Here is a 26,791-nt window from a genome sequence, read left to right as displayed (position 1 = left end):
GTGGGGTTAGGGTTAGGGATCTGCTCCTCTATGATCAAGCTCCCACCAATTATAGTGTTTGAAACAGCTTCCCAAAAGAATTTTTTTAATCTGCGTAATAGGAAGAAAAGATAATGACATCCAAACAGAAGAGAGACTACTTAGAAAGAAGAAGGGAATCCAGTGAAGGGGGGAGGTTCAAAGGAAGAAAAAAGAGAGTAGTGGGAAGGGATCCTAAAAATGACATATTGTTGATATTTATGAGAGTTGTCAATAAAAAAAGTTTAAAAAACATTTTTCAGCAGGGCATGGTGGCACATGCCTTTAATCCCAGCACTCGGGAGGCAGAGGTAGGTGCATCACCATGAGTTCAAGGCCACCCTGAGACTACAGAGTGACTACCAGGTCAACCTCAGCTAGAGTGAAACCCTACCTCGAAAAACCAAAAAAAAAAAAAAAAAAAAAAAAAATTGCAGGTTTGGCAATGTTTTTATATACCCATTCGAACAATCATTAACTACTACGTGCAGGCACTGCTCATTCACCAAGTAGAAATTTGGAAGCAATGTGAAATCTAAAGGTTTCGGTCAAGTTGATCTTTCCCTCGGGGTCCCCAGCCATGTTACCACATCTCCTCTACCTGGGGCATTACGGTCCCTCAGAAATCTACCAAAGGGCCAGTTACATACTCACGGTTCAGCTACTGACTCACAAGGCTTCTGTCCGTGTTCTCCATGAAACCACATCCAATCTGTTCTTTCTTTCTTTCTTTTTTTTTTTTTTCTGGCATAATTACATCTTTCTAAAGAAGTTTTCAGGGGCTGGGGAGATGACTCCATTGATGAAACACTTTCCCTTCGAGCCTGAGGACCTGAGTGTGGGTCCCGCCACTCGCGTAAAAGATAAGCTCAGTGCTGTGGTCCTGCAACCCGGCAGTGGGGAGATGAAGGCAGGAGAGTACTTAAGGCTTGTAAACTAATCTGGCTGAATCGGTAAGCTCCAAGCTCAGCAAGAAGCCCTGTCTTAAAAAAACAAAAATAGGGTGAACTGGGGAAGACAGCCAGTATTGACTTGTGATCTCTGCACACACAAGTGCACCCAACACACGTGTACCCACCTACCTTCAAACATGCATAGGCACTCCACACACACACACACACACACACACACACACACACACACAAAACATTCACAGAATCAACGGAGGATATGTGTCGGGCATGGTGGCACACGCCTTCAATCCTAGCACTCGGGAGGCAGAGGTAGGAGGATCGTCGTGAGTTTGAGGCCACCCTGAGACTACAGAGTGAATTCCAGGTCATCCTTGGCCAGAGTGAGACCCTACCTTGAAACCCCCCCGCCAAAAAAAAAGGATATGTGTCGATATACTTCGCAAAGAAAAAGAAAACACAATATTAACAGGGCTGGGGAAATGGCTCATTGGTTAAAGGTACTAGTTTGCAAAGGCTGCTGGCCAGGGTTTAAATCCCCACTACCTTTGTAAAGCCAAATGCAAAAAGTAATACGTGTTTGGAGTTACACACACACACACCTTTTTAAAAGATATCAGCAAAGCTTCAGGTCTGGTTACACATGAACTTGTAACCAGTGAAACCAGCATCACACTATTTTCAGAAAGAAAAGCCCATCGGTACACTAAGACCGCGTCAGAGTTTTCTTTGGTACAACACAGGACTGCTACTCTCTAACCACATTCATTTTATTATTGTTTAACTTTTTATACAAAAAATTTTATTTATGAGAAAGAAAGAGAACTGGGCGTGGTGGCACGTGCCTTTAATCCTAGCACTCAGGAGGCAGAGGTAGAAGGATCACCATGAGTTCAAGGCCACCCTGAAACTACATAGTGAATTCCAGGTCACGCTGGGCTAGACCGAGACCCTACCTAGAAAAACCAAAAAGAGAAGAAAAAAAAGAGAGAGAGAGAGAAGGGCATACCATGCCTCTTGCCACTGCACACAAAGTCCAGATGCATGAGCCACTTTCTGCATCTGGCTTTACAGGAGTACTGAGGAATCAAACCTAGGCAGGTGGGCTTTGCAAGAAAGCACCTATAATTACTGAGTCATCTCCCAGCAGCTCTGCAGGAAGCCTTCAGGCCTGTAGTGCTGGATTGGGATTGTCAAGGCATCCAGCCATGTGGACTGAGCAGCTATTGGTGGATTGCTGTAAACTAATCCAATCCTTTACAATTTATTTAATTGGGAGTGACAGAGAGAGAAAGAGGCAGTTAGAGAGAGAGCGAGAGAATGGGCATGCCAGGGAATCCAGCCATTGCAAATGAACTCCACATGCATGCGCCCCCATGTGCATCTGGCTAACGTGGGTCCTGGGGAATCGAGTCTCGAGCCAGGGTCCCTAGGCGTCACAGGCAAGCACTTAACCACTAAGCCATCTCTCCAGCCCCGAAATTCCCTTTTAAATACAATTCATCCTATCAGTGCTGTTCCCCTAGAGAACCCCAACTAATACCCTGCGGTAGACACATGCGAAGATAACCCTCCATCAATTGTGCCCTTGGATACCCTCCTTCCCCTGAGTGTAGGTAGAACCTGTGACTTGCTCTAAGCCAATAGATTAATGATTAAAGTGAAGTTATTTCACAGACATAATTAGCTGGCTGGGAGTTCATCAAAAGGAAGATTATCCTGGTGTGTCTGCCCTACTCAAGTTAATACTTTAAAAGAGGACTGGACCCCTGAAGTTGGAGATTTGAAGCAACAGAAATCGTTTGTTTTCCTGGCTTTGAAGAAATAAGCCATCAGCTAGCATGAACTCTAGAGCCAAAAGGAAATGAATTCTGCAAACAACCCTAGGCATCTTGGAAGCAAATCCATCCCAGGTCAGTCTTCAAATTGAGAACAAAGCCCAACTTCCCTCTTGGCCCTGTGAGACCCTAATAGAGATAGTGCTAAGCTAGACTCCTGACCCACTGGAGTTGTGAGACAATGAAGATGCTGTTTGGAGCTGCTGAGTTTGTGCTAATCTGTCATAGTCTCCTGCACAGAAAACCAATCAGAAAACATAAGGAAGAAAATGCTTCTTATGATAGCAGCAGTAGTGCAATAAAATCTCTAGCGATAAGCCTGGATGAAATGTCCTGAAACTATGTTAAGAAAAATTAAGCACACAAGACTTAAGTAAATAAATAGATATCTAAGATCTTTTTGAAAATCAATTTTCTTAAGATGTCTCACTGCATTAGATTATCAATCAATTCAATTATAAAACTAAACAAGATCTTAGGTAAAAAATTTCACAAGATGACACCAAAGGTCATATGGAAAAAGAAATATGAGAATATTGGGCTTGAGAGATGAGTCAGTGGGTAAGAATGCTTGCCTCCCAAGTATGAGGGCCTGAGATCAAATGTAAACAACAGGGCATGGCCAAACACATCTCTGACTCCAGTCCTGTGAGGGGCAGAGACTGGAGAATGACTGGGGCTCGCTGGTCAGCCAGTGTGACTAAAAACAGTGGCTCCAGGTTCAGTAAGACTTGGCCTCAAGGAAATGCACAAATGAGTGACACAGTAGAACATGCTCCTGGGGCCTCTATGTGCACACACACACATACACACGTATGTGCATACACATACACACACCATACAACACTTCATGCAACTTCATGTGACATACACACAAATGTAGATACACACACATTAATATATTTCTACGAAAATCTTAACCACCCTGAAAATTATGCAAGGCTAGTGTGGTGGTTTGATTCAGGTGTCCCCCATAAACTCAGGTGTTCTGGATGCTAGGTTCCCAGCTGATGGAGATCTGGGAATTAACAACTCCTGGAGGCGGTGTATTGTTGGGGGCGGGCTTATGGGTATCATAGCCAGTTTCTCCATGCCGGTGTTTGGCACACACTCCTATTGCTATGGTCTACCTTATGTTGGCCAGGGGGTGATGTCCACCCTCTGCTCATGTGGTCATTTTCCCTGCCATCATGGAGCTTCCCCCTCAAGCCTGTAAGCCAAAATTAAACCTCTTTTTCCCTACAAACTGATCTTGGTTGGGTGATTTCTACCAGCAATATAAACCTGACTTCAACAGTAAAGTGGTTCCGAGGAGTGGGATTGCAGTTAGACACCTGACTGTGTGGCTTTGGCCTTTTGGAACTGATTTTCAAGAGGAATGTGTAAGGATTTGAAACCTTGGCCTAAGAGATTCCTTGCAGTGCTGTACGTACAGCTTGATGGACTATTCTGGTCAGAGCTGAAAGACCTGAATGCAGTAAGAACTGTGGACTGTGAGGTTTGGCTTATGAGGGTGAGAAAGAGCTTTGCTTGGACTGGGCTAGCAGTTTGTGTGAGAAGCTTGCCCGTGTCCTGAGAAGTTGTTCAGGGTTATTGTGGGTAGAAATGGACTGGTGTTAGCAGAAAGATATGGCACAGAAAGAAAAATCTTTGGGTGAACTGTTGCCCATTAAGCTGCAATTGAGAGATTACAACCTTTGAGATTGGGCCAGCTAACCTGCACTGGGACAACAGGAAGAATGTAGACTCTTTGGAAGAGGCCTGTGTGTTCAAAGAGTGTCCTGTTCTTCAAAATCTGCTTTATTCTCCTGTGTTTTACCTGGTATTATGGAGTATAAGAAATGCAGGAAAGAGAAGGTCATTGAGTTTGCAATACCATCTTGTGTTTTGGAAATGGCCATGGAAAGTATGAAGTAGTATGGCCTGCATGGAGACCCCATGGGTCCATGAGAATGACTCATGGATTTCAGTGGAAACCCAGTGGAGATGTCGGGACCATGAGATGGCTGCTAAGGAAAGCTGCCAACCCCGATGAAGTTTTCCAGAACTGTGAGTAGCCTAGCTAGAGGGACAGAATTGGAATGCTAGAGACTTGTTGCTGGTTAGAATTATCAGACTTGAAGATTTGTCACTGGATAGAGGTGTTGGACTTGAAGCTACAGAGTTTGATGTTTGCCCTGGTTGTTTTAAATCTTGTATTGGCTGAGTATTTCTTTGCTATGCCCAATGCCATCTTTTGCAGTGTAAATAATCTGTGCCATTATGGGTTTGGGGAGGGATTTTTTGGTATTATGGCTCAGTTAGAAGATCTTGGACTATGGGGATGTATGAACATCATTGGAATTGATAAAAACTATGGGGACTTTGTAAGTTGGACTGAATGCATTGCATTTTATATCATGTATGGATATCAGTTTGGGGGGCCAGGGGCTGAATGTGGTAGTTTGACTCAGGTGACCCCCATAAACTGAGGCGTTCTGAATGTTAGGTTCCCAGCTGATGGCGATTAGCGAATTAACACCTCCTGGAGGCAGTGTGCTGCTGGGGGCCGGCTTATGGGTGTCATAGCCACTGTCCCCATGCCAGTGTTTGGCACACACTACTATTGCTATGGTCCACCTTGTGTTGGCCAGGGGGTGATGTCCACCCTCTGCTCATGTGGTCATTTTCCCTGCCATCATGGAACGTCCCCCTCGAGCCTGTAAGCCAAAATAAACCTCTTTTTCCCTCAAGCTGCTCTTGGCTGGGTGATTTCTACCAGCCGTGCGAACCTGACGGCAGCAGCTAGTATGCGGTGAGTATTGTGTTCTGAGCCCGGCCTTGTTATGTGTTCATCTTGTTTAATTCCCACACCGACCCATGAGACAGACAGTATTGTAGATTCAGGAAGAGCAGCTGAAAAAGATATGCCCAACCCACTGTATTAGCCAAGAGCAACTAAATGGAGTTAATACTGCTGAGGGTCTTGGGAGAGGATGAGCACAGGAAAGTACAGTCCCTGCCTGAGACTCTGTGACAAGGGAGCGTGGAGTTCGGAGAAAAGAGCAATGATTTCTTTTTTCCTCCGTTCTTCAGCAAGGTGAACATTATTATCCACGAGTTCAATGTAGACTCTAGAACAAGAAATAGGGAGTCATCTTTAGGGGGAAAAAGGTTGAGGGAAGGGTTAAGTTGAGCCAGAGTTAAGAAGGTATCTGAAACCACCTTGGTTTGTGTGAGTTATCCACATGCCACCCACTGACAGCCTGGGGATGATGGTGTCATCCTGCAAACATGAAGGTGGGCATCCCATCTTTTCACCTGTGCTGATGTCATGTGTCGCTCATTTAATCAGCAATGCAGAATGTCTGCTTGAGCCCCACACCCTCCATCACGTAGCTGGTGGACATCAGTGGGTTGATCAAGCTCACTGTGACTTCATATGAATAAAATGAGCAGCTTTAAGTGACAGGGGACTCAGCCTTCATGAGGCCTGGGTATATTCAAAGAGGCATGCCATCTTGGATGGCCTAACAGGTTTCCAGCCTGAGGATGCCTGTGAGTCACCTGTTTCACAAGATCGGCCCCGTCAGCACTTGGCCTGCCTCCCAGTTGTAGCCCAGGTCATGAGGAAGACAACTCTACAAGCAGAGACCTGCCTTCTGGTGCACCCAGACAGCCTCAGTACCAGAAAGTGCCTTTAACATGGTCTCACTGGGGCTGAGGAGGTAATTCAGTGGTTAAAGGTGCTTGCTACAAAGCCTATTAGCCTGAGGTTCGGTTCCCCTGCCACATATGTAAAGCTGGAGGCATTTGCTTGCAGCGGCAAGAGACCCTGGCACACCCATACAGGAACACACACACAAACTTTAAAAAGTAAAATGGTCTAGAATACTAGGTAGACTCGTTCCTGAATGGACTGACTACATGTACTGACCTTTTTTTAATGGCTGACTGCCACCTGTGAGACCCACTGACCTCTCCCCTTTCAAAGTCCTTGAAGCCCAGAAGTGTTTCCCTGTAGTGTTTCCCTTGAAGCAAGGAAACTTGGTTGTGCTCAATTAACCTTAATTACTTATGCACATATCCTATGAGTATAGGTGGAAAGGCAAGACCAGGTTATAAAATGAGAATAAGGGCAGGCGTGGTGGCACACCCCTTTAATCTCGGCACTCAGGAGGCAGAGGTAGGAGGATCGCCATCAGGTCGAGGCCACCCAGAGACTACAAAGTGAATTCCAGGTCAGCCTGGGCTCATCCCAGTAACGGGAAAATGACTGCAGGAGGGACCTACACTTGTGTTCTCACCTTGTACAAAAGGGACAATTATGGTGTGCCTCACAGTTAAGATAAAATGTATGCAGAAGTACTTTGGAAACTGTTACAGTACAATATTTTTCCATTCACATTTTAAGTACGTGATAGGCAAAGTTGTTATGCTACTAGAATGTAAAATCTAGAAAGCCAGAATTAAAAAAGAAAACTTACCTTAAAATGTTTAAGAGATTCACATATAAAGAATGCTCCTATTTTCTTCACTCTGCTGCTGCTAATGTTAAATAACCATGATACATTCATTGAGCTAAGTAATTAAGCTTGGTGTAATGCATTAGCTGAACTAGACTTCACTTTCATTTTGTCAGAGTTTGAACTAATGTCAATCTAGAATCCCACACATTTGTGTCATGTTCTATAGTCCTCTCCAATCTGAGAGTGTCTCAGATGTTCCTTGTCTTGCACAAACTTGCACATTTTTGAAGTACAGTTTATTTTGAAAATGTTGAAAAAAATCACTTGATATGTATTTTCTTAGTGTGATCTGGTTACTAGACTGGGGTTATAGATTTGGGAAATAATATAAAAAATAATGTGTCCTTTCAATGCACACAGAGAATACACCATCTTAACATGACTTATTACTTTCTTATTGCAATATACGAGTTTTAAGCCACATGTGGTGCTTCATGCCTACAATCCCAGCACTCAGGAGGCTGAGGCTGGTCGATTGCAACGAGTTTCAAGACAGCCTGGGCTACAGAGTGAAATTCTGTCTCAGAAAAACAAAATAAATATCCTTATATGGGTATGGTGGTCCACACCTGTAAATTCAGAACTCCCAAGCATGAGTTTAAAGCCCGCCACATCCACATAGTGAATTCAGGACAGTTTAATGTACTATTTTTATTTATTTGAGAGAGAAATAGGGAGAGAAAGAGAGAAAGAATGCGCACACTTCCACCCACTGCAAACGAAGTCCAGTTGCATGCACCACCTTGTGCATCTGGAATGGAGTCTGGGTCCTTTGGCTTTGCAGGAAAGCTCCTTTAACCACTAAGCCACCTCTCCAGCCCACGATAATATTTTCTAATCCACCCATTCTGCACTAAGTTCAGCATCCTGATTCTCCTTCAGACAGTAAGGTCCAGGGCAACGGCCCTAAGTATCTGGTTTACATAACCATTCCCAAAGCTTCCTCGACACAGCTCGACTGCTGAGCGGAGTGCAAAGCACGGCCACTAACGCCACTGAGACCCCGCCGCTCGCCCGTCCCTTCACCTGGAGCGCGTACGGCGGAAAGGAACACCTTGTGCATCTAGCTTACGTGGGTCCTGGGGAATCGAACCGAGGACCTTTGGCTTTGCAGGCAGGCGCCTGAACCGCTAAGCCATCTCTCCAGCCCCCAGAAAAGGGACCCCAAGTACCCAACCCACAAGGTTTTGAGATGGAATAACTCTTTCTTCACACGTGGCTCGAGACGCGGGAGGAACCAGAACCTTTATCTCCGATCGAAACCCGCGCAGCCTCCTGAAACCGCGCCCTCCACTTTTCAAGCTGCGCGCAGCCTGACTTCCGCCAGGCCTACGGCGGGCTTCAAGACGTCCTCTTCTCATCTCGCGAGAGTTCGTCGGGAACGCGACGCACGCACGCACGCACGCATGCCTGGGTGACTAGGAGGCGCGCGCGTGCGGATGACGCAGCGGAAGTGCCGTGGCCCGGAGGCGGAACCGGAGCCCAAAGGCGGCGGAACTGGGATTGCGGAAGTTTGGCGAAGGAGGGTCGGGCGGCCCGGGGTGTGGGTGTTGACTGGCGGTTCCGGAAGCGGCCGGGACTCCGGGCGCGTCTCGACCACGCCGCTGTGGGCTGGCTTCGCCCCTCGTCCGTCCGTGGGGAGCCCTCCTCGCATCTCCGCCATGGCGTCCCCCGGGTCAAACCTCCAGGTAGATTCCCTGGACCGCGCGGGAGCCGGGCCCGAGGGCCGGGAGGGGCTTGGAGATGGGGGCGCGGAGGAGGAGGAAGCGGCCGCGCCCCTCCCCAGCCGGGGCCGGAGGAGCCCCGGGCGCCGCAGGGGGGCGCTTCCGGGGTGGGGGGGGTGCTTCCGGGGTGGGTGGGGGCGCTGGGCCTCTCCTGGACCCCGCGATCTGTGTGTGGGGGGGTGGTCTTCATTCGCTCGGGACTTGAACACAGCCTCCAAGCTTGAGCCCAGCTGAGCACAACTCTCCACTCAGGACCAGGAAGGAAGGAAAAAGGGCATATTTAGATACGATGTGCTTCCCAACCTGATGGAGCAGAGCTGTGTTCTTCAGGCTGTCAGGTGAATGGAATAGTTAAGGCACTTGCCTGCCAAGCCTAAGGACCCAGGTTCGATTCCCCAGTGCCCACAAAAGCCAGGTGCACAAGGTGGCACGTGTGTTTGCAGTGTTTAGAGGCTCTGGTGTGCCTATTCTCTCTCTCAAATAAATGAATAAATAAATAAAATTCAATTTAAAAAAGATACGAGGGCTGGAGGGATGGCTTAAGTAGTTAAGCTGATTGCCCACAAAGCCAAAGGACCCAGATTCTATTCCCCAAGACCCACATTAGCCACATGTGCAAGGTGGTACATGCGTCTGGTGTTCGTTTGCAGTGGCTCGAGGCCCTGGCACGCCCATTCCCCCCCCCTTTCTCTGTCAAATAAATAAAAATAAAAATTTATTTTAAAAAAGAAGAAATACGAGAATAACCTCCAGAACTTGAGGTGAGAGTCAGCATCCATATAATATCCATGAATTCAGAGAGCGCGTGTGGTCAGAGTTCACGCACCTGGTCCCAAGTTAGTGTGCAGGATCAGGGAGTGTGTCTAAACTCCTTGGTGGTGGTACGTCGTCACCCCATCGCAACAAAGCACAGTGTTTTGGACATAAGTCCTGGAGTCCTAAGACAGTCTACAGAAAGGATCTTCGTGGTCCTTTGTGGAATGGAATTCTCTGAAAAATGTTTGCTGCAGTTATGTCTTCCATACTCAGTGGATCATTGAGGTTAATAACCGGGATTGACCTCCAGGGCTCCCAGATCATTAGGTTTGTTAGAGACCAAAGAGTAATATGAAATACCTGTGAGCATTGAATTCTTGTTACCCGCTTCCAATAGCTTGTCAAACAGATATTTGTTGAGTGTCTGGGGAAAAAAAGATAATGAAAGACTTCCTTAACACAGGATAGTTGGTTCTGAGGAAAGTCACTCAAAGTAGAGACATTTAAGTAGAGATCAAACACACATTCACACACACATTGGAGGAGACTCTTGCTTGGGGCTCTTATCTAGAAACTCAGCTTAAAAGATTATGAACATAAGTGTCCTGTATCTTCAATAAAATATTAAAATTGTTATAAAATTTTACAATGACTCCTTAAACAATGAGTTACATGGGCTGTAGAGATAGCTTAATGGTTAAGGCACTTGCCTGCAAAGCCCAAGGACCCAGATTCTGTTGCCCAGAACCCACGTAAACCAGACGTACAAGGTGGTGCACGTGTCTGGAGTTCGTTTGCAGTGGCTGGAGGCTTAGACAACACATTCTCATATTCTCTCTCCCTCCCTCCCTTTCTCTCTGTCTGTCTCTCAAATAAATAAAAATCAAGAATAAGTCACGTGCTGATTTGTATGTGTATCAAGATTGTAGTAAACTAAGATACAACAATTGTCAGTTTATATTCCTTGCAGCCTCATTCAGATGCTTGTTTGGTTGGGCTTGGTGTTCTGGTAAATGGATCTTAGAAGAATACTTAACCAGTGGTGAAGGCATTGTTCCATTTTATATTAAAGGGGGCTTATTTTGCAGTCCCAGTCTTGTCATGGCCTGGTTGGTTTGCTAATTACTTAGTTTCGTTCCATCAGTGTTTTATTTACTTTGTGGCTTACGCATTCGTAATATAATTTCCATCAATTGCCTGGTCTGTCTTCTGCAGAATTTGCAGTTTGGTTCTGTAGCCAGAATGCACTGTGTCAGCCTGAATTGGGTTGTAGGGTACTGTTCAGTCAGCCAGGTAGAGATTGACTGTTCCAGGCATGGTTGCTGGGCATGAAGAGGGTCTTAGTTAAAACCATATTAGCAGTTGATTTGGGTATGCATTCAGTCAGCCTCTTCAGCCTTTAAACAGGGAATGTTGTGAGGAACATCAGCTGATGAGTAACGTTCTCAAGGAGCAAAGCAAAAATCTTTGCCACCAGATACTTATAATCTAATGGAGGGTGTCCATAAGTAAAAAGCAGACTTGTACAATAAGCACTGTAACAGTAGGTAGATGTTTCCCAAGACAAGAAAAGCTTCACAAAGGAGATGATGCAGTCTCAAAGTGAGCGTCGATGCTAATGTCTGCTCAGTGTTTGATGTGCTCTCATTTAATCCTCAGAACAATTCTTTTATTTTTAATTTTTTTTTTTTCCCAAGGTAGGGTCTCACTGTAGCCCTGCCTGACCTGCGACTGACTCTGTAGTACTAGGCTGGATCTTCTTACCTCTGTCTCCAGAGTGCTGAGATTAAAGGCATGCGCTGCCGTGCCCGGCGAGCCTCAGAACAGGACAGGTATGCCAGTTACATAGCATTTAGAAACCTAATTCATTCAGTTTATGATTGTTTAGGTTAGTTTTGAATCCAGGTCTCTGCAAGTCTGTTTTTGGTGTCTCCCCCCTTCTGTGTGTGTGTGTTTCCCTGCAAAATTTTGCTTTCTTGAACAGGAATGCTGAGTGCTTTCCAGGTAGAGAAAACAGTGTATGCCTCAGTCCAGAAGGGTAATAAACCTTGTATAGAGATGGTAGAACCTGCCAGTCACACAATACGCAGTAGAACTCAAGGATTACTTAGTCCTTATGTCTGTATGCTGGACATTATGTTATTCCAAGCAAATTTGTGTGTGTGTGTTCACATAACATGTGTCATAAGTATGTATATATGTATGTTAAGTGACAGACAGTATATGACAGACAGACAGTAGCTGATGGTGCACAGTGCAGTCACTGCACCCGAGACCGATCAGCCATCTCTGTATGGGGAGAGCCCTGCCTGGTGGTGAGGCAGGGAGAGGGCCACTGGTTCAGAAGGCCGAGGCCGTGTGATGGGAGATGGTGACTGGCCAGAGCCGAAGGAAAGCTTGGTCAGAGCAGTTCGAAGGAGACGAGCCCTGCGCCTGCAGTGAGGAAGTGAGGGGGAGGGTCTGGCCAGGAGGCTGTGGCCGAAAGGCACTTGCTGAGTCCAGATCCCCAGATGATTGGGTTTGCCAGCCACCTGCAACCCCAGCGCTCAGGAGGCACCAGCAGGGCACCCCTAGGGAAAGTGGGCTGCCTAGACTGGCTGAACTGCGACCTCTGAGCTCAAGGAAGAGAATGTGCCTCGACAAAATAAAGAGGGTAGTGATGAGGAAGACACTTGCCATCAACTTCTGGCCTCTGCCCCCCCCCACACACACACACACACGTCCCCTCGTGCTCGCGCATGCTCGTGTGCACAAATCACGTGCAGGGAAATGAGAAAGAAGCAGTCTGGATTGTCTGGGAAATTTCTGGATTGGACATCTGAGTAGATACAAGTTGGTTCTGGGGATATAAAAAGGTGTATTTGGGGAGCAACAAAATTTAGTTCTGAACTTTAGTTTTAAATGCTTGAAGAGAAAGTTAAATAAAAATGCCCAGTGAGTATTTATTTATTTTTAAATATTTTTATTTATTTGAAAGTAGAGAGAGGAGCTAGGGCCTCTTGCTAATGCAAACAAACTCCAGATAAATGCACTACTTTTGCATCTGGCTTTATGTGGTTACTGGGGAATTGAACCTGGGATGGCAGGCGTGGTGAACAAGTGCCTTTTACCACTGAGCCATCTCCCCAGCCTCATTGAGCATTTAAATACATGCACATAGAACTTGGGGCTAGGCTGGAAATAACGATTTGGGAGTTAGTAGTATAAAAGTGGTAATAGAAATTGTGGACACCCAATCCTCTCTTGGGGAATTTCCAGAATGAGAAGAAAACAAGGACTACAGAGTATTAACCAGACCCTGGAAAAAGGTGGGGAGCCAGTGGTATAATAATGTAAGGCTGGGAAGGGAGACACTGGGCATTGGTGACTGGTGCTGAGCCCTGCAGAGGTGTTAGGGCAATCTGAAGGTTGCATTACTGTGAAAGGAATGGAGAAACTGGAATGGACTGGGACGAACTGGACTGCTTTGTGCAGTTTAGCTTTGGAGGTGAACAGAAGCTAAGATGGCAGCCTAAGAGAGCCCTAAGATGTGAAGAGAGCTGCTGGTTACAGTATGGGGTTTGGAGCTGTGAGAGGACGGGCGGAGGTGGGAGAGGTGGGACACAGCCCTGCAGGGGTAGATCTCTGATGGAGCAGAGGTCCGAGCAGAGCCCAGCGCAGCTTCTGAGGGTTTTCCAGGATGGACACGTCCAGGTCTCCTCCCCTGAATCACAGTAGAGACAGACTCGTATGCACATTCCTCCTTACTGCAGCCTGGAGGGATTTTATGCATGGGAAACATGGGCAGCTGTCCTTTAAAATGGACTTTGAGGGTTCACAATGTAAAGATTGTCAGCCTAAATTGTTGAAAACATGTCATGTAAGGAGAGAGTAAGCAAATGAGGCTTGGCCCAAAAATTCTGAGGAGAGGGGGCTGGAGAGAGAGTTCAGTGGTCAAGGTGGTTGCCTGCAAAGCTTAGCAACCCGGATCTGATTCCCCAGTACCTGTGGAAAGCAAATGCAGGAAGTGACGCATGGATCTGGGATTTGTGTGCAGCATGTGGAGGCCCTGGCATACCCGTTTTCATTCTCTGTCTCTCTCTCTGCTTGCAGATAAGTAAAAATAAAACTTTAAAAAGAAAAATAGTCTGAGGGCCGGAGAAATGGTTTAGCCGCACTTGCCTACAAAGCTAAAGACTTGGGTTTTGTTCCCCAGGACCCACGTAGGCAAGATACACAAGGTGGCACATGCATCTGGAGTTCGTTTGCACTGCTGCACCCATCCTTCCTATCTACCTTTTTCTCTCTCTCTCCCTCAAATAAACAAAAGAAAAAAGGTGTGAGCCACCATGCCCTATTTAAAAAAGAGAGGGAGGAAGGAAGGAAAGAAGTGTCTGAGGGGAGGAAGCCCGTGTTCCATACAAGGAGAGTCAGCAGTGTAAGGGGAAAGGGCGCCCAGAGTGGTAGGAAGAGAATTGGCAAAGTGGTGCCTGTGGGCCCACACTGGACAGCGCCAAGAAGAGAGAAAAGATGGGCTTGGTAGAATGTTCTCAAAGGCTTACCATGAAGGCAGAGGTGGTCTTTGGGTCTGGCATAGGTGAGAACCTTGATGTGAGCAGCTTCACTGAGGATTAAGGAGGAGAGAATGGAGGCCGATCCAGCGCACACTGTGCTCTGAAAAGTAGCGGCAGAGAAACAGGGCTGAGCTGAAGGGTGAGCTGGTGCCAAAGACCGTTGGAAGGGTAGCAAAAGTGGAAACAGGTTGACTGCCCACAAGGCGAGTTCCTTTTTAACAGATGTGGTGGATTGAAGCAGGATGGTACCAAAGGAATTGGCAAAAATTATATTCTGAAGGAATGGTAGCTCATCAGACCATACAGGGCGGTTATTTTCATATCACATGAAGAATTAATCAAAACCAAGAGTAAAATAGGGTATGCATTAAGAAAAATCAGATGCTTAAAGGGTTAACATGCATCAATACTGTTTGGCTATTTCAATTAAATAAATAACAGTCCTCAGGACAATAGTCACATTTTATGGACTCAAAATCCATATGTGGCTGGTGGCTTCTGTAGTAGACAGTGCACATACATACATTTTCATTACAGAAAGGCTGGTGTACTCTGTGTAACCTGAACTGTTTTTGGTGCCAGATGTTTTATACTAACTAGTTTTCCTGAAGGCTGGGATGGTGGCTCGTGCCTGTAGTTCCTGTTACTCAGGAAGCTGGGAGCCTAGCTGATGTGGGGGGGGGGGGACCTGAATCAAAACACCACATCACACTTACTGTAATTCCCCGGGTCTGCTCCCCCCAGGGACTGGAGTTAATGGCGGGTGTGACCCACCCAGCAGTCCAGTGTGGGTCCTGGAGATGTGAATTCGGGTGGACTCAGCATCCCTTGTGCTTGTTCAGGAAGCCCATTTACCTGTTGAGCCATCTCACCAGCCCCTTTCCCCCCCCCCCCCCCCGCTCTTATTTCTCTTTTCAAGTAGGATCTCACTAGCCCATGCCGACCTGGAGCTCACTCTGCAGTCCAGGTTGGCCCTCAGACTCATGGTAATCCTCCAGTCTCAGCCTCCTGAGTGCTGGGATTACAGGCGTGAGTCACCATGCCTGGCTCTCCAGCCCTTTTTAAAAATTATTTATTTATTTATTTGAGAGTGACAGAGAAAGAGGCAGATGGAGGGGGAGAATGGGCACGCCAGGGCCTCCAGCCACTGCAAATGAACTCCAGACATGTGCACCCACTTGTGCATCTGGCTAACGTGGGTCCTGGGGAATTGAGCCTCGAACTGGGCTCCTTAGGCTTCATAGGCAAGTGCTTAACCACTAACCCATCTCTCCAGCTCTTTTTTTTTTAAATTTTTTATTTATTTATTTGAGAGCAACAGACACAGAGAGAAAGACAGATAGAGGGAGAGAGAGAGAATGGGCACGCCAGGGCTTCCAGCCTCTGCTAACGAACTCCAGACGCGTGCGCCCCCTTGTGCATCTGGCTAACGTGGGACCTGGGGAACCGAGCCTCGAACCGGGGTCCTTAGGCTTCACAGGCAAGTGCTTAACCGCTAAGCCATCTCTCCAGCTCTTTTTTTTGAAATTAGTTTTTATGAAAGGTCTATGTTAAGGTAGCCTAACATGCAGTCACCTTTGAGGAGCGTGTTAGTTACCCTTCTTGCTGTCAAGAAGCATCTGACTAGATGCAGCTTAGGGAAGGAGGAAGGGCTGCTTTTCTAACAGGTCTAAGGACTACTGTCCATGCTGTGAGGAAGGCAAGTGTTGGGTTTCCATCGGGAGCAGAGAACAAACAGGAAGTAGGGCCAGACTGAAGCCTTAAGACTTGCCCCCAGGGACCTACTTCCTCCAGCAAGACTCCATCTCTTTAAAGTTCCACAGCCTTCCTGATGAGTGCCCCCAGCTGGGGACCAAGGGTTCAAACCCATGAGGCTAGGAGGGACATTTTACACTCACGTGCTAAGAAGCCCGAATGCAGAGTGCACCTTCACCTAGTTGCACCTTGTCAGACTGGCGCATCATCAGCCAGGACGTTGACGTTGACGTTGACGTTGACGTTGACGTTGACGTTGATGCAACTCTTAGTCACGTCTCCCCAGTCTGACGTGTACTGGGGGGGGGGCTCTGGGCAGTGGTGTTACGGGGTAGGTGTGTTCCCACCATCACAGAGGTACTTCAGAAACTAAACACACGAGGAGCAGGCGGACAAGCAGCCGCTCTCAGAACAGCTCCGTCTGCAAGGGTCACCTGTGTCTCCACAGCCACTGCCCTTCTTTCAGTGTCCCTAACAGAATTTATCTTCTCATCCCGATTCATTCTTGAGAGCGTATGCAAATGGAGTCATACGGTATGTGGCCTTTGAGGGGTTAGCTTTTTTAACGAGCATAGTGACCTCCGGGTTCATCCAAACAGTATGTTACGATAGTCCGTCTAGTTGCTGAGCGGAGCTCTGAAATTTTGATATGCTGCAGTTTGTACAACGCTCAGCCCTTAAAGGAAATCCACAACCATTCATGCACAGGGTTTTTTTGCACACAGATCTTTATTTCTCTGAGAGCGTCTGGTAGTGTGCATGCTTATTTATGTGTTATGTGTTTTGTCTGCTAAGCTAAAGCGTCCTGTTTCCCAAGGTGCCAGGCTGCCTCAGCCCCCAGCAGTGTGAGCGAGCCAGGGCCGTTCCGCCGCTCTGCGCCCTGCCGTCCTGACGGGCGTGCGGCGTGCCGTTGTGCTTTTCCCCTCGGTGTCGCGGCCTGGGGTGCTGGGCATCATGCTATGGCTTCCGTGCCATCCGTATCCGGGTTCATTTTAAATTTTTAGTATTTCAGAGACAGAATGGGTACACCAGGGCTTCCTGCCACTGCAAACAAACTCCAGATACAGGCAGCACTTCGTGCGTCTGGCTTTATATGGTCACAGGGGAATTGAACTGGGGCCTGCAGCCCTCGCAGCAAGTGCCTTGAATCACGGAACCTCTTGAATCCTCAGCCATGTACACACACACACACACACACACACACACACACACACGTCACAAGCCACCCCAGTACCATCCACAGGGGATCACATGTGCAAGCACGTGAGGCAGCAGGGGTCATTTCACATTCAAAGTGCCACAGATATTTTTCAGATTCTTGATCTCATTGGCCCATGAAGGGATTAATCCTGTTCATAGTCTCCTATTACATGCTTTAGACAAAGCAGTGCTTGTTTTTTGAGAATTTTTCTAACTACTTTTTTAAATTTGAAATTTCACACTATTCAGTTATTCCTTACTATGCCTGAGTTTTACTTCCATTTTAAAAATTTAGTTATTTATTTATTTACTTATTTTAAGAGAGAGAGAATGAGCATGACAGGGCCTCCAGCCACTAATGAATTTCAGACACCTGCACCACCTTGTGCATCTGGCTTATGTGGGTCCTGGGGAATTGATCCTGGGTCCTTAGGTGTTACGGGCAAATGCCTTAACCACTAAGCCATCTATTTTGACTTTAAGTGAAAATTTTGTGAGAATCTTTAGTGGCTGGCATTAAAGTAATATTCAGGTAGCATGTATTCATATAAAACGTAATTGCATTTTATAAAGTTGTGATTTATAATAAAATGTAGTATGGTTTGGCACTTTCTTCAGTGTGGTTATTATCTGAAAACTTATATTTATACTTTGATTTTTATAATTACTCATTTTCCTTGAACAGAAAGCAATTGAGCTGGCGAGCAGAGCGGCGCAGGAAGACAAGGCGGGGAACTACGAGGAAGCCCTTCAGCTCTACCAGCACGCGGTGCAGTACTTCCTGCACGTGGTTAAGTGTGAGTGTGCGCTTGCCCTGTGTCCTGCACGTGGTTAAGTGTGAGTGTGCGCTTGCCCTGCGTCCTGCCCATGGTTAAGTGTGAGTGTGCGCTTGCCCTGCGTCCTGCACGTGGTTCGTCCTGCACGTGGTTAAGTGTGAGTGTGCGCTTGCCCTGCGTCCTGCCCGTGGTTAAGTGTGAGTGTGCGCTTGCCCTGCGTCCTGCCCGTGGTTAAGTGTGAGTGTGCGCTTGCCCTGCGTCCTGCACGTGGTTAAGTGTGAGTGTGCGCTTGCCCTGCGTCCTGCACGTGGTTAAGTGTGAGTGTGCGCTTGCCCTGCGTCCTGCACGTGGTTAAGTGTGAGTGTGCGCTTGCCCTGCGTCCTGCACGTGGTTAAGTGTGAGTGTGCGCTTGCCCTGCGTCCTGCACGTGGTTAAGTGTGAGTGTGCGCTTGCCCTGCGTCCTGCACGTGGTTAAGTGTGAGTGTACGCTTGCCCTGCGTCCTGCCCGTGGTTAAGTGTGAGTGTGCGCTTGCCCTGCGTCCTGCACGTGGTTAAATGTGAGTGCATTTGCTTTACTTCAGACCGCTGGAAGGAAAGAGTGCTGTGTTTCAGTTTTAAAAATTGAAATATAAAGTCAGAAAAGTCTAAACCCTCCATTTTTTAAAGTTACTTTCTTCCTAGTAATGTTCAGACACTTAGCTAACAAGAGTGGTAATAATTCCAGTTATTACTTTCTGTACCCAATATCTTAAAATGTTGAATATTCAGTGGAACTAATTTTGTGGATAACATCCAAATTATGTAATTTGAACTTACCCATATGTTTGAAAGCGATTTTGCCTTACAATGGGTTATGAGACATTAAATATATTTTACAAATGCATATTACATGTTTTCCCCCTCCAGGCTCTGTCCTAGGAATTGGAAGTACAGCAGTGAGAAAATGTGTTTGGAAACCTTTGTTTTCAAATTATCTTATAGTTAAGGTGTGGATTAGTTACGGCTTTCTTTTGTGCTTCTCTTTTATTATTTGTTCATTCATTTGTTCTTTTTGTTTGTTGTTTTCAAGGTAGGGTCTCACTCTAGCCCACACTGACCTGGAACTCACCCTGTAGTTCCAGGCTGGTTTCAAACTCACTACTATTTCCTACTTCTGCCTCTTGAGTGTGCACAAACCTTTAATCTCATTCATTCATTTCTTGAGTCAGGGTCTCTCTCTAGCTTAGGCCAATTTGGAACTCACTTTGTAGCCCAGGCTGGCCTTGAATTCACAGTGATACTCCTTCCTCAATCCCTCCACCACACACACACCCCAGTCAAGTCCTGTGTGCTTGACTTCTAAGGGGAAGGGGAGGGTTTCTGTTAAAGTGAAATGAATGGATCATTGTATGTAAGATAGTAGAGACTTAGCCATCCATTGTATAGATTGCTGAAGGCCACTTTTGGCAACAGCCCCCCCACACACACAAGAGGCCCTTGTGTAATAAAATGACTATGTTGGTGGTCTATGTAATAAACGGGATTTCTGTCACTCCCATATCCTCCAAAGTGCCACTCATGTGTGGATGGCACTCGTGTGGTTGGCGTTCACTCCTGCTGCTGCGCTTCTCTTTCCCATTGTGTATGTTTATATGAGCACATTTTAATTTATCGGGTCTTGGGGCCTTGGTTTGCCTGAGCACATGCATATAGTAGATCCTGGTCAAACCCCCTCCTTTTCCCAACTCTAATAATCACTATGCTGCATTCAGGGTGTGTATGTCCTATGAGACAGACGGCTGTCAGCCACGCAGACTCAAAGGGAGAAGGAGAACCTCAGAGAACAGTGAGGGTTCTTAACATTCAACGTGAACTTCCAATACCTGATGTCTTCCTCAGATCTCCGCTCAGACTGCTGTTGTCCTCCAGCCCCGAGGACAACAGAAAAGAGCTGATAATCATTAGTGTCAGTGAATTTGAGATACTCTTCCCTCCCTCCCCCAACATGCACTTTTTGGTTTAAAAGACTGTGCCTAAGTATATGACCCTGTCCATGAAGAAAGTGCCCAAGCTTGTGACCAGCTCCGTGTCAAATGCTAATACTAACAGAGAAGTGTCTCGTCCCCTTCAACAGATGAGGCGCAAGGTGACAAAGCCAAGCAGAGCATCAGGGCCAAGTGTACAGAGTATCTCGACAGAGCAGAAAAACTAAAAGAATACCTGAAGAAAAAAGAGAAAAGACCTCAGAAGCCCGTGAAAGAGGGGCAGCCAAGCCCACCTGATGAGAAAGGGTATGTATTTTTTTAATGTTAATTTTATTGTATCTTAGCTTGTAATTTGTAAAATGCATTTCTTTTGCTTAAACCACATATTGGCCAGCCATCATTGTTCATGGGCCAGGAGGACTTGCTTTCTAGCTGGATTTTTTTGTTTTGTTTTGTTTTGAGGTAGGGTCTCGCTCTAGCTCAGGCTGACCTGGAATTCATATGTAGTCTCAGAGTGGCCTCGAGCTCAGAGTGAGTTTCCACCTCCGCCTGTCAAGGGCTGGGTTAAGGGTGTGCACCACCACAACCGGCCAGTTTTTATAGTTCAGCTGGGGCCTAGCCTCATGCCTCCACTGACGCTGCCACCCCAGCCCGCTCTCGTGCAGTAACAACATTGGCTGTCACAAAACCTGAGGTTTGTCCATCTGGCCTTTCATAGGCAAAACTTTGCCAGACTGTGGTTTCCCAAGCTTAGGTGTGGATATACCTCAGGTGCCCCGTGCCCCCTGCCCCTGCCCTGAAGGTGATGGAGGACAGTGCTGGTGGGCACGGCAGTGGCACATCTGACCGTCCTGTGATCGTGAGCTTAGCACTGCAGGACTGACCTGTGCATGAAGTCACTGACCGCATGGACGAAGTGAAAAATAATTCACAGTAACTTAAATAACTTTTGGATATGCAGAGCTTTTTATTGTGGATTTGCATTAAAGAAAGCCACACAGTGTGGTGTACAAACAGTGGCACCCATTTTTGGAGCATCTTCCTAGATGAGGGATATGTCACTTGTAGATGCATTTACTCTACCTGCCACATGAGCATGCCCAGCTCTGCTAAGCTGCACACATCCTAGCCATATCCTCCCAAAGAGTCTGAATGTTGCCAGGCGACATACTCTGGGGAAAGCAAGGCTCGGCTGATGTGCCTAGTTGGACTTGAAGCACTGAGCTGCTGCTGAGCCCAGGAACATGTGGCTGACTGACAGCTCCTGTTCTTAGTGAGCCCTGCAGTCACCTGGAGGAAGTGCCTCTTAGGTACTACTTTGAGGGATCTTCCAGCTCTGTCCAGTGTTTCTGCATGGTGAATTTCAGCTGTGCTACCTACTTGCCTAGTAAATATCAGTTTAAAGGCTTGAAGATTGTAAAAACCAGAGTAAGTGACTGCCTCATAAAGCAACGCAGAGTTTGAGGAAACTTATAAACTCAAAGTTTCATACTCGATGTTTAAGACATGGTTAGGGCCAGGAAGTTTCTGTGACATCCCAAGATTATTTGGTCTTCTGCACTATCAACAGTGACAGCCCAGTCTACAGATTGTCAGGATTATCAGAGCCCAGTCCAATCCGCAGAGCGTCAGGATTATCAGAGCCCAGTCCAGTCTGCAGAGTGTCAGGATTATCAGAGCCCAGTCCAATCTGCAGAGCGTCAGGATTATCAGAGCCCAGTCCAATCTGCAGAGCGTCAGGATTATCAGAGCCCAGTCCAATCTGCAGAGTGTCAGGATTATCAGAGCCCAGTCCAATCTGCAGAGCGTCAGGATTATCAGAGCCCAGTCCAGTCTGCAGAGCGTCAGGATTATCAGAGCCCAGTCCAATCTGCAGAGCGTCAGGATTATCAGAGCCCAGCCCAGTCTGCAGAGCGTCAGGATTATCAGAGCCCAGTCCAATCTGCAGAGCGTCAGGATTATCAGAGCCCAGCCCAGTCTGCAGAGCGTCAGGATTATCAGAGCCCAGTCCAATCTGCAGAGCGTCAGGATTATCAGAGCCCAGTCCAATCTGCAGAGCGTCAGGATTATCAGAGTCCAGTCCAGTCTGCAGAGCGTCAGGATTATCAGAGTCCAGTCCAGTCTGCAGAGCGTCAGGATTATCAGGGCCCAGTCCAATCTGCAGAGCGTCAGGATTATCAGAGTCCAGTCTGCAGAGCGTCAGGATTATCAGAGTCCAGTCTACAGAGCGTCAGGATTATCAGAGCCCAGTCCAGTCTGCAGAGCGTCAGGATTATCAGAGCACAGCCCAGTCTGCAGAGCGTCAGGATTATCAGAGCCCAGTCCAATCTGCAGAGTGTCAGGATTATCAGAGCCCAGTCCAATCTGCAGAGCGTCAGGATTATCAGAGCCCAGTCCAATCTGCAGAGCGTCAGGATTATCAGAGCCCAGTCCAATCTGCAGAGTGTCAGGATTATCAGAGCCCAGTCCAGTCTGCAGAGCGTCAGGATTATCAGAGCCCAGTCCAGTCTGCAGAGCGTCAGGATTATCAGAGCCCAGTCCAATCTGCAGAGCGTCAGGATTATCAGAGCCTAGCCCAGTCTGCAGAGCGTCAGGATTATCAGAGCCCAGTCCAATCTGCAGAGCGTCAGGATTATCAGAGCCCAGTCCAATCTGCAGAGCGTCAGGATTATCAGAGTCCAGTCCAGTCTGCAGAGCGTCAGGATTATCAGAGTCCAGTCCAGTCTGCAGAGCGTCAGGATTATCAGGGCCCAGTCCAATCTGCAGAGCGTCAGGATTATCAGAGTCCAGTCTGCAGAGCGTCAGGATTATCAGAGTCCAGTCTACAGAGCGTCAGGATTATCAGAGCCCAGTCCAGTCTGCAGAGCGTCAGGATTATCAGAGCCCAGCCCAGTCTGCAGAGCGTCAGGATTATCAGAGCCCAGCCCAGTCTGCAGAGCGTCAGGATTATCAGAGTCCAGTCCAGTCTGCAGAGCGTCAGGATTATCAGAGCCCAGTCTACAGAGTGTCAGGATTATCAGAGCCCAGTCCAGTCTGCAGAGCGTCAGGATTATCAGAGCCCAGCCCAGTCTGCAGAGCGTCAGGATTATCAGAGCCCAGCCCAGTCTGCAGAGCGTCAGGATTATCAGAGTCCAGTCCAGTCTGCAGAGCGTCAGGATTATCAGAGCCCAGTCTACAGAGTGTCAGGATTATCAGAGTCCAGTCTGCAGAGCGTCAGGATTATCAGAGCCCAGCCCAGTCTGCAGAGCGTCAGGATTATCAGAGCCCAGCCCAGTCTGCAGAGCGTCAGGATTATCAGAGTCCAGTCCAGTCTGCAGAGCGTCAGGATTATCAGAGCCCAGTCTACAGAGTGTCAGGATTATCAGAGTCCAGTCTGCAGAGCGTCAGGATTATCAGAGCCCAGTCTACAGGAGCGTCAGGATTATCAGAGTCCAGTCTACAGAGCGTCAGGATTATCAGAGCCCAGCCCAGTCTGCAGAGCGTCAGGATTATCAGAGCCCAGCCCAGTCTGCAGAGCGTCAGGATTATCAGAGCCCAGCCCAGTCTGCAGAGCGTCAGGATTATCAGAGCCCAGTCCAATCTGCAGAGCGTCAGGATTATCAGAGCCCAGTCCAATCTGCAGAGCGTCAGGATTATCAGAGTCCAGTCCAGTCTGCAGAGCGTCAGGATTATCAGATCCCAACCCAGTCTGCAGAGCGTCAGGATTATCAGAGTCCAGTCCAGTCTGCAGAGTGTCAGGATTATCAGAGTCCAGTCTACAGGAGCGTCAGGATTATCAGAGTCCAGTCCAGTCTACAGGAGCGTCAGGATTATCAGAGTCCAGTCTGCAGAGTGTCAGGATTATCAGAGTCCAGTCTACAGGAGCGTCAGGATTATCAGAGCCCAGCCCAGTCTGCAGAGTGTCAGGATTATCAGAGTCCAGTCTACAGGAGCGTCAGGATTATCAGAGTCCAGTCTACAGGAGCGTCAGGATTATCAGAGTCCAGTCTACAGGAGCGTCAGGATTATCAGAGTCCAGTCTACAGGAGCGTCAGGATTATCAGAGTCCAGTCTACAGGAGCGTCAGGATTATCAGAGTCCAGTCTACAGAGCGTCAGGATTATCAGAGCCCAGCCCAGTCTGTGGAATATCAGCATTATTGGAGCCCAGTCCAGTCTTAGAGCATATCAAGTTTAAATTTAGGGCTTCTGGTACGACAATACAACTCCCACATGAAATGAAAATATTGGAAAGAATTCAGCTTACCTTGAATGCCCAGAGCCTCCACATCTTATGGAGATTTCTTGCCAGCAGGAACATTTGGTCTTCCCTTGTCATCTGAGACACTCCGTCTTGCATGAAGATCCTGTAATCCGCTCCCCTGCCATGGCTATCTATCAGGGAAGCAAGTTTTTCGTAGTCACAAACAGCAGGACTCACTTTGGCTAAAAGGGATTTCTTACAGGGCATTCACTACCTTATGGAATTTGGGGGCTAGAAAATCAGAGTTATTTTCCACGTCACTAGCAGAAGGGCTCACTGCGCCGTGTGGGGGCATAAGGCATAATTCAGACATGAGGAGGGTTAGGGTCCAGTAGAGACCCTGCTGCCACCCCCTCCCACCCCACACGGCCAGAGCTGAGGAGTGGTCAGTTCCCTCGGAGGCCAGTGCTGTCCCCTGAAGCTGAGTTCTACAAGCCCCTGCCCCCGAGCAGCTGCGGTGCTGGGAGCCTGCGGGGGCGCTTGGCTCGCAGTGCCGTCCTCACGCCGTGGGAGGAGCGAGGGGAGGCCGGTGAGTGTCGGGCATTTCGCTGTCCACCTCGCCCGAGTCCCCCTGCCGCCCTGCGGTGACCAAGGCTGCCCGCGTGGGCAGGTCCCGAGCAGCAAGCTTTCATCCCTCTTCATTTCTTAAATGGGAAAACGGAGGACTCGTTTATCTTGCCCTCGCCTTCCCACTTGTATCAGGGACTTTTTTCTGTTAAACTCTTGCTCTCTTTTTTATAGAAAGTTCATTTGCTCGTGTGTGTATGTGTACACACACTCTGACACACACACACCAGGGCTTCTTGCCGCGCAGAGGAATGCCAGATGCTTGTACCACTTTTTACACCCAGCTTATGTAGGTGGCTGGGGAATTGAATCCAGCCGGCCAGCAGGCTTTCCAAGCAAGTGCCTTTAACTGCTGAGCCATCTTCCCGTCCCCCTCACCTTTTGTCCCCTCTGACTCCCACTAGCGCTACTCTTCCAGCTAGCCGCCCTTCTAGTTGGGTATGTCTCTTCCGGTTGCCCACTGGGTTGCCTGCGTGAGCATGGACACCTCACCAGCGGCGACACCACTGAAGAAAATGGCTCTGCCTCCCCAGCAACCACTAAATGCCAGTGGCTCCTCAGGAGAGGCCGGGCCTCAGGAGCCCTGCCCCCACCCGTGACAGCACGTTGAGCCAGTCTTGAGCATTGTGCAGGTAACCCTAGCTACCGTGAGGTCACGCGTGTGTGGTAGCCACGCCATGTCTGGAAGACAGTATCCACAGCAACCCTCCCCGACCTCCAGCGCTTACATTCATTCTGTGTCTGGTTATTTCCTGTTCGGGGCCGAGCACTCAGCAGGCATCTTCTCAGCACCATCACCAGTTTTGCTATTCTGCAGTACACCACTGGCTGTAACAATGCATTTTTAAAGGCAGCAATGCATTCTCTTAAAAGCTAATCCCTATAATTGAAAATATTTTTTTTCTTGGTTACAGTATAAGTGTAGTTATCTTTGTAGTCAAATCTGCAAATTATTTATTCAGGAAGAATTGCTAGTTGTAAAATAGTGCACTGACCATTTTTCTTTGGGTTTTTTAGGATTTTCATTAGCAAACTATTACTTTGGAACCCTCAGACTTAGGCTTATAGACCTTTTACCTTAGAAAAAAATAGAATACTTTTTTTTCTCCTAGTACGGATTCTTGTTCTATTTTGCCTGGTCCTGGTGCTTACAACTCTGCTGTATTTTGAATTTGTCATGGAGCTATGCGGCATATGCACACATAAGTTCATCCCCATGTAGCACATGTTCTGAGACTCGAGCTAGTTCTCTGACCTCGTCCTGGTTGTTTGTCCTTCCGTGCACTGAGTGTGTGTGCTTCCTGTTGTGACAGCCTGATGGTCTTCTTTAATCGCGTCAGTAAACATAACTTGTCATGTAAATGTCTTGCCACTAAGTTATAAAGGTTTCAGGTTACCTTTCCTTCACTTGTGCATTATTTATTAGCAGTGAGTGATCATTTGAATATATTAAATTCTTTTTATCAGGAATGACAGTGATGGGGAAGGAGAATCTGATGATCCTGAAAAAAAGAAACTGCAGAATCAACTTCAAGGTCACTTTAGATTTCCTTTGTAATTTACTATCGTGCTGAAAAGACTCATGGTGAACTGTGTTTGAACTGTTTTCCCCTCTGTATTTGAATGTAACTCAAAAACTAGTTTTGGTTACGGGTGGTCACATGCTAGCTTTTTTCCAGTCTTTTCATAGTGTTTGCCCTTAAGGGTTGTTTAATAGTTTAGTTTTTTCAGAGTGAAAATTATTATTTGCTTCATACCTACCTTTAAAAGGCTGTGAGAAAACATACCTTGTTTTATTTGCCCCCTTGTAGAAAAGCTAACATTTATACAGGTGGCACAGCACGTGGTGTAAGATTATTACAAGAAGGGTTCTTACAGGCTCTGTGTCCTAACACCACGTCTGCTGGTGGCAGAGCTCCCTGCTGTCGGAGGAACAGAGTAGTGAGCAGTGCCACCTGGTTTCTAGCCGTGACTGCTGT

At 47.4% G+C, this 26,791-nt stretch overlaps 1 protein-coding gene across 2 annotated transcripts in view; it reads left to right on the top strand.

The window, feature by feature from the left end:
• The first annotated feature begins 8,763 nt into the window (after positions 1 to 8,763).
• The window catches only part of Vps4b (vacuolar protein sorting 4 homolog B), a 32,457-nt gene continuing 14,429 nt past the window's right edge, over positions 8,764 to 26,791 (top strand). The window contains exons 1-4 of one of the 2 annotated variants that reach the window (XM_045134678.1): positions 8,764 to 8,963; positions 17,949 to 18,060; positions 20,153 to 20,309; positions 26,280 to 26,347. In XM_045134678.1, coding sequence (XP_044990613.1) covers positions 8,937 to 8,963; positions 17,949 to 18,060; positions 20,153 to 20,309; positions 26,280 to 26,347 — 364 coding nt within the window. In that variant the 5' untranslated portion in view covers positions 8,764 to 8,936. The remainder of the gene's footprint in view (positions 8,964 to 17,948; positions 18,061 to 20,152; positions 20,310 to 26,279; positions 26,348 to 26,791) is intronic. The other variant, XM_045134677.1, reaches the window with a different exon arrangement.

The sequence above is a fragment of the Jaculus jaculus genome, chromosome 15 (genome assembly GCF_020740685.1).
Source record: "Jaculus jaculus isolate mJacJac1 chromosome 15, mJacJac1.mat.Y.cur, whole genome shotgun sequence".
NCBI classification, from domain to species: Eukaryota; Metazoa; Chordata; class Mammalia; order Rodentia; family Dipodidae; genus Jaculus; species Jaculus jaculus.
This window is presented reverse-complemented; position numbering and strand designations above follow the sequence as displayed.